This window comes from Lissotriton helveticus, chromosome 1_1, assembly GCF_964261635.1.
Source record: "Lissotriton helveticus chromosome 1_1, aLisHel1.1, whole genome shotgun sequence".
NCBI classification, from domain to species: Eukaryota; Metazoa; Chordata; class Amphibia; order Caudata; family Salamandridae; genus Lissotriton; species Lissotriton helveticus.
Window position 1 is genome coordinate 174,190,163 of NC_136057.1, and position 12,610 is coordinate 174,202,772.

Here is a 12,610-nt window from a genome sequence, read left to right on the forward strand (position 1 = left end):
ACACACCCACCCCCACACACCCACACCCCCCCACCCCCACCCCCGCAAATCAACCACAGAAGGGAGCATGCAGAATTTAGAAACTACTTCTAAACACACACACAAAGGGGCACTGCAAATCAACCACAGAAGGGAGATTGCAGAAACTACTTTAAAAAAAACACAAACGCACACCCACCCACCCACCCACCCCTCTAACAGAAGGAAGCATACAGAAACTGCTTCAAAACACATACACAAGGGGGCATTGTACATCAACCACGGAAGGGAGCATACGGAAACTGCTTCAAAGCACACACACGGGGGCACTGTAAATCAACCACGGAAGGGAGCATACGGAAACTGTTGAAACTAAACCCTCAAGGGGGCACTGTAAATCAACCACGGAAGGGAGCATACGGAAACTGCTGAAAACCAAACACAGAAGAGCTACTCTGCAAACCAACCACAGATTATCAAAACTACTGCTGACCAAACACCTAAGGGGTACAGTAAACCAACCACATAAAGCAGCATGCAGACACTACTGCAAAAACAAACATATATATGGATCACTGCAAATTAGCCACAGAAGGAAGCACGCAGAAACTACTGCAGACCAGACATCTAAGAGAGGCACTGTAAACCATCCACAGAAGGGGGGGGTATCCTGAAACTACTGCAGACCCGACACCTAAGAGAGGCACTGTAAACCAACCACAGAAGGGGGTATCCTGAAACTACTGCAGAACAGACACCTAAGAGAGGCACTGTAAACCACCCACAGAAAGCAGCATGCAGACACTGCTGCAAAACAAACATAAGCATGGGGGATGTAAACCAGCCTCAGAAAGGAGCATGCAGAAACTACTGCAGGCCACACACCTAAGGGCGGCACTGTAAACCAACCACAGAAGGGGGCATCCTGAAACTACTGTAGACCAGACACCTAAGAGAGGCACTGTAAACCAACCACAGAAAGCAGCATGCAGACACTGCTGCAAAACAAACATAAACATGGGGGAATGTACACCAGCCTCAGAAAGGAGCATGCAGAAACTACTGCAGGCCAGACACCTAAGGGAGGCACTGTAAACCAACCACAGAAAGCAGCATGCAGACACTGCTGCAAAACAAACATAAACATGGGGGAATGTACACCAGCCTCAGAAAGGAGCATGCAGAAACTACTGCAGGCCAGACACCTAAGGGAGGCACTGTAAACCAAACACAGAAGGGGGCATCCTGAAACTACTGCAGGCCACACACCTAAGGGAGGCACTGTAAACCAACCACAGAAGGGGGCATTCTGAAACTACTACAGACCAGACACCTAAGGGAGGCACTGTAAACCAACCACAGAAAAGGGTATCCTGAAACTACTGCAGGCCAGACACCTAAGGGAGGCACTGTAAACCAACCACAGAAGGGGGCATCCTGAAACTACTGCAGGCCACACACCTAAGGGAGGCACTGTAAACCAACCACAGAAGGGGGCATCCTGAAACTACTGCAGACCAGACACCTAAGCGAGGCACTGTAAACCAACCACAGAAAAGGGTATCCTGAAACTACTGCAGGCCAGACACCTAAGGGAGGCACTGTAAACCAACCACAGAAAAGGGTATCCTGAAACTACTGCAGACCAGAAGGGAGGCACTGTAAACCAACCACAGAAAAGGGTATCCTGAAACTACTGCAGGCCAGACACCTAAAGGAGCATTGTATACCAACTGCAGAAGGGGGCATCCTGAAACTACTGCAGACCAGACATCTAAGAGAGGCACTGCAAATTAACCACAGAGGTTACTACACAGAAACTGCTTCAAACCCCACGCACACGGGAGGCACTGTAAATCGACCACGGAAGGGAGCATACGGATGTTGCTGCAAAACAAACGCATAAAGAGTACTGTAAACCAACCACAGTAGGGACCATACTGAAACTACTACAAACCAAAGACTTAACTGAAAGCAGCACAGAGAGCACAGGAGGCAGAGGCAGTCCTCATAGATGAAGTAGCGCAAAGCAAGCATCGAATGGGACGAAGAGGAGACACCATCAATAATTAAGCCAGTTTAAGGGTATGTCTAAACTTTGCTTTTAGTGTTGATGCTGTCAATTAACAAAGGGCAATTTAGACTCCTCCCTTTAGCTATCGATTTATTGGGCAGACGACGCTGAAACTGTATTACTTTTTAAACTGTAAAGTAGAGAATTACAGAGATTTATTCACAGATGAACAGTGCATTGTCGCGGTCAATTTATAATCGAGAAAAGCAAATGTGTAACTGCACCCGGTGAACCACCCTGGGCGGAGCAAGATGGCGCCCCTCAGCCCCGAGCAGCCTCGTGTGCTCGACGCTGGTGCGTGCTCCTCGCAGTGACGTACTCCATGTCTGCGTCATTCAGCAGCACTGCGCAGGCGCTGCTCGCTGTACAGAGTGGCACCCGTGCATCATGGGATACTGCGCATACTGCAGAGCACAGGTTTAAATCCTAGTGGTACATGCCAGCACGGCACAAGTCCTAAAAAAAGAAGTGAGGGGACTAACCTAGTTAATCATCAGAATGCAAGTAACATCACGGCACGTGGCATCACACGAAGTAGCATCATAAGAAGTGACATCAGATCTTAAACCCTCACATATATGCTTAGCATGTCTATCATGAGTACATGAAAACCCTCTTGATTTAGACAGAAGATTCACACTTTTGGAATCTACACATAAAACAGTGTTGCCTTTTGTCAGCGTAAACTTCCTCTACCCATAGTGCTTTAAAAGAAAATATAGTGGTACTTTAATTATTTCAACGCCTCCTCAGGGGTAGTAAGCTCTATATAAATTACATTTATTTTGTGTAAATACAGGAAAAGACCAACACATCCGATATTATTACAGTGCATGCATATCTCCTAAACAGAGCCTGAACAAAGGGAAAAGCTGTCTCTCTTTAAGTATGCATTAAGTGCTAACAAGGTGCGAGCCTTTGTTTCCCCTCTGCTGCATTTGCATCAGGTGTGAGGCTCCGGACTGCTCCCTCCCAGTCCATAGACTCCAACAAAAGGAGGCCTCAGATTTGGCCTTTGTTATGGGCCTAGCAGGAGTCTGAACTAACAAAGCCTCCCCCACCCCCTCTGAACGTTGTTGTGGATCGAAAGCAGATAACAACATGCAGGCACTGCTGAATGTGACCCGGTGTTTGAAAATGACACCGGGACGATTTCAGCACATTTTACAGTGGGGCTCAACTTCATGGCAGGGTGGACGGCGTCCACCCTGTGAAAATAGTGGGTGGACGCCATCCACCCACGTGTACCCCCGACTCGTGCCCTGCATGCCAGTTTGTTTCAGGAGATGCTCGTGTGACATGCAGGTTGCATGTCCTGATCCTGACTAATCAGGGCTCGAGTCGGGGTACCACACGGGTAGACGGCGTCCCCCCACTTAATTTACCGGGAGCTCGATAACTGGAGCAAATGGAGCCACACATTCACTCTTTGGCCTCTCTGGGGCGAGATCGGAGCTCATTCAGAGCGCTGCTTACGCGCTGGCTTTTCTGATGCAATCGCATCTAAGGGGTGAGCGAGGGGAGGCAATGAGTCTGATGGTGCAAGCTACCTTTCGTGACGTCACTTCCTGTTTTGGCGTCCGCGTCCCCCCACTTCTTTTTTGGGTTTCGCCTGCCGAAGGCTGCGCTCTGCGCAGCTTTTCGGCGCAGGTGAAATCCTATGTTGACCATAAGGACTTCGGGAACGTCCCCCGGCTCTCATTGGCTAGCTCCATAAATGGAGGCTAGCCATTGAGTGCCGGATCTGTCCGTCAAGGCCGGACCAGATTCGGGGGCGTTCCCGAGATTTTTTCCCAGGGCGGAGTTACGTTTTTTCCCGTTCCCTCCCCTTTCACTGAAAGTCTGTCCATTCCCGCCCCCTCCGTGTGCCTTTCCGCCCCCCCCCCTCGCTGTCCTGTGCACGTTTCCCGCCGTCCGTGTCCTCTCCCGCCCCCTCCCGCCGTCCGTGTCCTCTCCCGCCGTCTGTGTCCTCTCCCGCCCCCTGTGTCCTCGTAGGTGCTTGTTATTTTCTGTTTCTCTGTTCTCTCTTTCGGTGTTTCTTTTTTCTCTTTCCTGCACCTTTCCTTTTCCTTGAGGTATGTTTGTTTGTACTGCCTCGTTTTCCCCCCCCTGACCCTTTGCTTCGTCCTATGCGCTTACGCCTTGCACTTTTCTCCCCCGTCTCAGAAGCCGGGGGAGGGGGCAGGCACAGTGGCCATATGATCTGTGGGTCCGGCGGTATCGGGGTGCTGACTCGAATCTAGGGTGCGCCAGGAATAACAAGCGTGAATGGGGCCGGGAGAGAAGGGGCAGGGTCTTAACCAGTGCGGGGAGGACCCAGACCTACAGCGGCCTCATGACGGGGGGGAGAAACCGGGAGCTGAGACCCCAGGACCGGGAGAACCGGAGCCCCCCTGCCTGCTGGGACTGCAGCCAGCGGCACAGTGGAAAACCAGGAGGGGACAAGCTTTAGGTGAGATGGGGTGGAGCCTCTGGCTGGGGGGTGGAGGGGTTGAGTGGCATCTGTAGGGGGAGGGATAACTGACCCCGAGATCCCGTCACCCTGGCCCCCAGAAGCCTGCCCTGAGACCAAGCTTCCAAGACCGCCGGGTCAGGCTCTCCCTAAACACTGCTCGAGCAGCTCCCCATCGCTTCTAAGCACTATATGCCCACTAGACAAATGACGAGGAAAAATCATGTACCTGGACCCTGGGAGTAGAATATAAAGGAGAAGAAGGGTGTCTGCTAGAAAACTGAACACATTGCTGCTGGTGAACCTTACAAGTATATACATGGCACAAGGAGAGAGAGAGCACCAACAGGTTTTCATCCTTTCTGCCATTAAAGTGGTTGTCACTCTGGCAAGATGGTTTGTACCATGACCTCATCGCTGTAATGTAGAGGTCTCAATAAAAGGCAGCTCGCTGTTCCTTTCTTCTGAGGTCGATAAACGGAGTACTGTTAAATGAGCTGTTAACAGCATCTGTTATTTACCGTGCTAAGAGAAGGCAGAGGTGTAGTTTGAAGCGCTATATAAAAAGCCCATATTATTCAGCATGACGTTGGTGATTCGTGTTTGTATGTTGATTTATTAGTTCTTCCAATGTGTGTAATGGTAGGACTAATCAACATTTTAGTGCGTTTCCTGAGAGACAATTAGCATTTCCCTTAAATGCCAAACAGGTGAGATCAGTTGGTCGTGCATTTTTAGGTTTGAGGATGTTTGGAAGGTTATGGTGTTTATTTTGTACTGTGTAATTTTTGTCTTTAAGTATTGACTACTTATTCATTTGTACTCAAGGCTGGTGCTACTTTTAAGCAATTGGAGACGGCTGCCTTATGGTCCCTCCGCAAATATCCATAGAGTGCTGTAAATGGTCTTAAAAATGTACCTCTCGCTGATGGACACGCAGCACCCAAACAGCAAAATGTAAATTTGCCTGGGCTCTTACACTGAAACTGTTTGTAGTGTTTGATACTCCCCCTCGTTGTGCTTGCCTTCCTGCCCCCCTCGTTGTGCTTGCTTTCCTGCCCCCCCTGGTTGTGCTTGCTTTCCTGCCCCCCCTGGTTGTGCTTGCTCTCCGCTCCGTCCGTAGGGTACAATAGTTCTCACATTTGCGAGATATTGAGCTATTGGCAATGTAAATGACAATGCCATTTATTTATCTGTTTTCAAAACCAGCACATAAATATAAATTTTGTCATTTACAATGCCAATAGCTCTAACTTCTCAAAAGGCGAAACCGTTGCATTGTAAATGCTTGTTTAGGACTTGTGCCCTGTGGCTAATAGTTCAGTGGGTGTTGTGCCTGCTGCATATATCTGCATGTAACCCCCAAGCCTTAAGCTGCATCCTTGCAAAGTTAACCCTTTATTCTCCTAAAGTCGATAGTGATCATTCGGTAGGGCAGTAATAACCACATTACATGCTAAGAAGGCCCAGAACACGCCCATACCTGTATACCGTTCATGCGTTCCACCATGTGTGTAGAATGAATGTGCTAGTTTGGTGCCTGTAATGAAGGCAGGCCCAGCATACCTCCTCTCTCAGGTCTTCTGATGTCATCGCTCGTTTATCTGCACTTTAGCTTTTTAAACCATGTACATTCGTAGAAAGCTTGAAAACGAAGAATACTTGCATATCTCGGCTGATCTCTTGACAAACTTGTGAAGCGGCATTTGTTCTCTCCAGGGGGGACCTCTCTGGGTGAGAGTGCCAGGACCCACCTGTGCTCTTACAGTTCTGACACCTCCACTGATGTGTTCCCCTCGCTGGAGGAAAGGCGTGCAGTGTCCATCTGTGCTCTTTCAGTTCTGACACCTCCACGGATGTGCTTCTCTCTCTGGATGAAAGGAGTGCAGTGTCCAACTGTGCTCTTTCAGTTCTGACGCCTCCACTGATGTGCTTCTCTCTCTGGATGAAAGGAGTGCCAGGGCCCACCTCTGCTCTTTCAGTTCTGACACCCCCACTGATTTGCTTCTCTCTCTGGGTGAAAGGAGTTAAGTGTCCACCTGTGCTCTTTCAGTTCTGAAACCTCCAGTGATGTGCTTCTCTCTCTGGATGAAAGGAGTGCCAGGGCCCACTTGTGCTCTTTCAGTTCTGACACCCCCACTGATTTGCTTCTCTCTCTGGGTGAAACGAGTGTCAGTGTCCATCTGTGTTCTTCAGTTCCGACGCCTACACTGATGTGTCCCCCTTTCTGGAGGAAAGGAGTGCAGTGTCCATCTGTGTTCTTCAGTTCCGACTCCTACACTAATGTGTCCCCCTCTCTGGATGAAAGGAGTGCAGTGTCCATCTGTGTTCTTCAGTTCCGACTCCTACACTGATGTGTCCCCCTCTCTGGAGGAAAGGAGTGCAGTGTCCATCTGTGTTCTTCAGTTCCGACTCCTACACTAATGTGTCCCCCTCTCTGGATGAAAGGAGTGCAGTGTCCATCTGTGTTCTTCAGTTCCGACTCCTACACTGATGTGTCCCCCTCTCTGGAGGAAAGGAGTGCAGTGTCCATCTGTGTTCTTCAGTTCCGACTCCTACACTAATGTGTCCCCCTCTCTGGATGAAAGGAGTGCAGTGTCCATCTGTGTTCTTCAGTTCCGACTCCTACACTGATGTGTCCCCCTCTCTGGAGGAAAGGAGTGCAGTGTCCATCTGTGTTCTTCAGTTCCGACTCCTACACTAATGTGTCCCCCTCTCTGGATGAAAGGAGTGCAGTGTCCATCTGTGTTCTCTCAGTTCTGATACCTCCACTGAGGCACAATAGTGTCGAAAGGCATTAAATACGGATGTGGGGTGTTTAAGACAAACGCATCTGCAGTCTCTGGTCACAAATTAAAGGCCGGACTCCACTCTTGGAATCTGGTAGAATAGATTACACGGGGGGCATTCGGTTAATCTGGGAAAAGCATGTTCGGGGGCATATCTGTCCTCCTGGGTGGGCATTGGTGAGGGTTCTTCCACACAGGTCCTATTTCACAGGAGGAGAGGGCATAACCAAGGTATAAGACACAGACTCTCGGTGATAAGCTCCTCCGAGGTCAAAGGTCATGTTACATTGCACAGCACGTTGCGGCTCGGGGTGGCCTCGCACTGCTCGCTGGTCTGTCAGGTTGGTGCAAGGTTGGACCTACATGGTGCGGTTAGCAGACCGCATAGATGTGGGCGTGTCCTATGCGGAAGGCCCTGAGGTGCTCCCCAGCTACTGCCGCATATGGGGCTCCAGGGTACCCCAGCCAGTGGGACCCTGTGAGGATTTCTGCATTAGGTGGTCACAGATTAGGCCTGTGGGCAGTGCTCATAGGACTTCCCTTGACCCAGCTGTGTACCAGAACCAGGGTCGTGTTTCGGATAGTGCCCCTGGGGAACTCCTCTGGGTTTCATTATCCAGTACTAGGATCTTCAGCCTCAGGAGACTGCGAGCTGTGCTGCCGGAGAGCTCTACTGTCTGGGAGTTGTGCTGCCGGAGAGCTTTACTGTCTGGAAGTTGTGCTGCCGGAGAGCTCTACTGTCTGGGAGCTTGCTGCTGGAGAGGTCTACGGTCTGGGAGCTTGCTGCTGGAGAGGTCTACTGTCTGGGAGCTTGCTGCTGGAGAGGTCTACTGTCTGGGAGTTGTGCTGCCGGAGAGCTCTACTGCCTGGGAGTTGTGCTGCCGGAGAGCTCTACTGCCTGGGAGTTGTGCTGCCGGAGAGCTCTACTGTCTGAGAGCTGTGCTGCCGGAGAGCTCTACTGTCTGGGAGTTGTGCTGCCGGAGAGCTCTACTGTCTGGGAGTTGTGCTGCCGGAGAGCTCTGCTGTCTGGGAGTTGTGCTGCTAGAGAGCTCTACTATCTGGGAGTTGTGCTGCCGGAGAGCTCTACTGTCTGGGAGTTGTGCTGCTGGAGAGCTCTGCTGTCTGGGAGTTGTGCTGCTAGAGAGCTCTACTGTCTGGGAGTTGTGCTGCTGGAGAGCTCTGCTGTCTGGGAGTTGTGCTGCCGGAGAGCTCTACTGTCTGGTAGTTGTGGTGCTGGAGAGCTCTACTGTCTGGGAGTTGTGCTGCTAGAGCGCTCTACTGTCTGGGAGTTGTGCTGCTGGAGAGCACTACTGTCTGGGAGTTGTGCTGCCGGAGAGCTCTACTGTCTGGGAGTTGTGCTGCTGGAGAGCTCTGCTGTCTGGGAGTTGTGCTGCTAGAGAGCTCTGCTGTCTGGGAGTTGTGCTGCTGGAGAGCACTACTGTCTGGGAGTTGTGCTGCTAGAGAGCTCTACTCTCTGGGAGTTGTGCTGCAGGAGAGCTCTGCTCTCTGGGAGTTGTGCTGCCGGAGAGCTCTACTGCCTGGGAGTTGTGCTGCCGAAGAGCTCTACTGCCTGGGAGTTGTGGTGCCGGAGAGCTCTACTTCCTGGGAGTTGTACTGCCGGAGAGCTCTACTGCCTGGGAGTTGTGCTGCCGGAGAGGTCTACTGCCTGGAAGTTGTGCTGCCGGAGAGCTCTACTGCCTAGGAGTTGTGCTGCCGGAGAGCTCTACTGCCTAGGAGTTATGCTGCCGGAGAGCTCTACTGCCTGGGAGTTGTGCTGACGGAGAGCTTTACTGCCTGCGAGTTGTGCTGCCGGAGAGCTCTACTGCCTGGGAGTTGTGCTGCCGGAGAGCTCTATTGACTGGGAGCTGTGCAGTCTGTGAGCCCTGGTATTGGCTCAGAGGTCTCCCACCAGCTAAGTGCACAACCAGCTGGCAGAGAAGGTCTTCTCTGTACCATGTTACTGACGCTGAATGCAGGAAGAGCACTTTGACGGAGGATACTTCTGGGTAGTCCTGCCATTCCCTAAAGTTGCTTTCAAGGAGTTCGTTCTACCAGGCACCCTGCGCGGGCAGGCAATGAACTGGGAGTTTTCTAATGTCACTGGTGCACTGCAAACTAGACCATTGGCCCAATAGTAGACAACCGCTCCTATGGCAGAATGTTGTTGTGTGTGCCATCCGTACCATAAGATGGAATAGCAACTGGTCCTTATCCAGTGATGATAGCATGGAAGAGCGACTGCTCTTTATCCAGGGATGATAGCCTCGAAGAACGACTAGTCCTTATCCAGGAATGATAGCATGGAAGAGTGGCTGGTTCTTATCCAGGAATGATAGCATGGAGAGTGACTGCTCTTTATCCAGAGATGATAGCATGGAAGACCGACTGGTCCTTATCTAGGGATGATAGCATGGAAGAACGACTGGTCCTTATCTAGGGATGATACCATGGAAGAGCGGCTGGTCCCTAACCAGAGATGATAGCATGGAAGACCGACTGGTCCTCATTCAGTGATGATAACCTGGAAGAATGACTGGTCCTTATCCGGGGATGATATCATGGAAGAACTGGTCCTTGTCCAGGGATGATAGCATGGGAGAACAACTGGATCTTGTCCAGGGATGATAGCATGGGAGAACAACTGGATCTTGTCCAGGGATGATAGCATGGGAGAACAACTGGTCCTTGTCCAGGGATGATAGCATGGAAGAGTGGCTGGTCCTTATTCATTGATGATGGCATGGACGAATGACTAGTCCTTTTCTTGCAATGGTAGCCTCGAAGAACGACTAGTCCTTATTCAGGAATGATAGCATGGAAGAATGGCTGGTCCTTATCTAGGAATGATAGCATGGAAGAGAGACTGGTCCTTATCCTGGAATGATAGCATAGAAGAGTGGCTGGTTTTTGCCCATGGATGATGGAATTGAAGAGTTGCTGTTCCTTATCCAGAGGTGATAGCATGGAAGAGTGGCTGGTCCTTATCCAGGGGTTATAGCATGGTAGAGCTGCTTGTCCTTATCCAGAGGTGATAGCATGGAAGAATGGCTAGTCCCTAACCAGAGGTGATTGCATGGAAGAACGACTGGTCCTTATCCAGGGAGGATAGCCTAGACAAGTGGCAGGTCTCTACCAGAGGTGATATCATGGAAGAAGGACTGGTCCCTATCCAGCAATGATAGCATGGAAGAACAAGTGGTCCTTATCTAGGGATACCCTCATGGAAGAAGGACTGGCCCATATCCAGGGATGATTATATAAGGGGACACTGGTACTCATCCGGGGATGATTACTTAAGGGGACACTGGTACTCATCAGGAGATGATAGCATGGGGACACTGGTACTCATCCGGGGATGATAGCATGGGGACACTGGTACTCATCTGGGGATTATAGCATGGGGACACTGGTACTCATCAGGGGATGATAGCATGGGGACACTGGTACTCATCCGGGGATGATAGCATGGGGACACTGGTACTCATCCGGGGATGATAGCATGGGGACACTGGTACTCATCCGGGGATGATAGCATGGGGACACTGGTACTCATCCGGGGATAATAGCATGGGGACACTGGTACTCATCCGGGGATGATAGCATGGGGACACTGGTACTCATCTGCGGATGATAGCATGGGGACACTGGTACTCATCCGGGGATGATAGCATGGGGACACTGGTACTCATCCGGGGATGATAGCATGGGGACACTGGTACTCATCCGGGGATGATAGCATGGGGACACTGGTACTCATCCGGGGATGATAGCATGGGGACACTGGTACTCATCCAGGGATGATAGCATGGGGACACCCTTTGTTACATAGGGATAGTGGCGTGAGAAAGCTGCTTTGAACCCTGGGTCTCATAGTTTGGTATTGTGTACTGTGACGTCTGCTGTACGTTTTTCAGGTTTCTTGACCTTATGTTTCCTCTCTTAACTCTCATTTTTAGGGTGGATATCTCAGACACTTTGATGTACATTTACGAGATGCTTGGAGCGGAGCTGCTGACCAACCTGTATGAAAAGTTGGGACGCCTCCTTACCACCAGTGAGCAGCCCACGTCGTGGCAGGTAAGACTGTGGGCCTGGTGCATTACATAAGGGCATTGGGGACACATTAGTGAGCAGACCATTTGTGGCAGAGGCAATTCTGTGATAGCTTCACTGCATAAACGGATAGGGCAAACACCAGGGAGCAGACCATGTCATGGTATGCATGACTCTGTGACAGGTGCACTATGTAAGGGGACAGGGCAGACACCAGTGAGCAAACCACGTCATGGTAGGCATGACTCTGTGACAGCTGCACTATGTAAGGGGACAGGGCAGACACCAGTGAGCAAACCACGTCATGGTAGGCATGACTCTGTGACAGGTGCACTATGTAAGGGGACAGGGCAGACACCAGTGAGCAGACCACGTCGGGGTAGGCATGACTCTGTGACAGCTGCGCAATGTAAGGGGACAGGGCAGACACTAGTGAGCAGACCACGTCGGGATAGGCATGACTCTGTGACAGCTGCACTATGTAAGAGGACTGGGCAGACACCAGTGAGCAGACCACGTCGGGGTAGGCATGACTCTGTGACAGCTGCACTATGTAAGGGGACTGGGCAGACACCAGTGAGCATACCACGTCATGGTAGGCATGACTCTGTGACAGCTGCACTATGTAAGGGGACTGGGCAGACACCAGTGAGCGGACCACGTCGGGGTAGGCAGGCATGACTCTGTGACAGCTGCACTATGTAAGGGGACAGGGCAGACACCAGTGAGCAGACCACGTCGGGGTAGGCATGACTCTGTGACAGCTGCACTATGTAAGGGGACAAGGCAGACACCAGTGAGCAGACCACATTGGGGTAGGCATGACTCTGTGACAGCTGCGCTATGTGAGGGGACAATGCAGACACTAGTGAGCAGAACACGTCATGGTAGGCATGACTCTGTGACAGCTGCTCTGTGTTAGGGGACAGGGCAGACACTAGTGAGCAGACCACGTCATGGTAGGCATGACTCTGTGACAGCTGCACTATGTAAGGGGACAGGGCAGACATCAGTGAGCAGACCACGTCGGGGTAGGCATGTCTCTGTGACAGCTGCACTATGTAAGGGGACTGGGCAGACACCAGTGAGCAGACCACGTCGGGGTAGGCATGACTCTGTGACAGCTGCACTATGTAAGGGGACAGGGCAGACACCAGTGAGCAGACCCCGTCATGGTAGGCATGACTCTGTGACTGATGTGCTATGTAAGAGGACTGGGCAGACACCAGTGAGCAGACCACGTCGGGGTAGGCATGACTCTGT

The 12,610-nt window shown here is 51.3% G+C and overlaps 1 protein-coding gene across 1 annotated transcript in view; it reads left to right on the forward strand.

Moving 5' to 3' along the window:
* Positions 1-12,610, forward strand: part of IPO13 (importin 13) — a 651,059-nt gene that overhangs the window by 400,422 nt on the left and 238,027 nt on the right. The window contains exon 6 of the mRNA XM_078661811.1: positions 11,251-11,371. Within this exon, the coding sequence (XP_078517937.1) occupies positions 11,251-11,371 (121 nt within the window). The remainder of the gene's footprint in view (positions 1-11,250; positions 11,372-12,610) is intronic.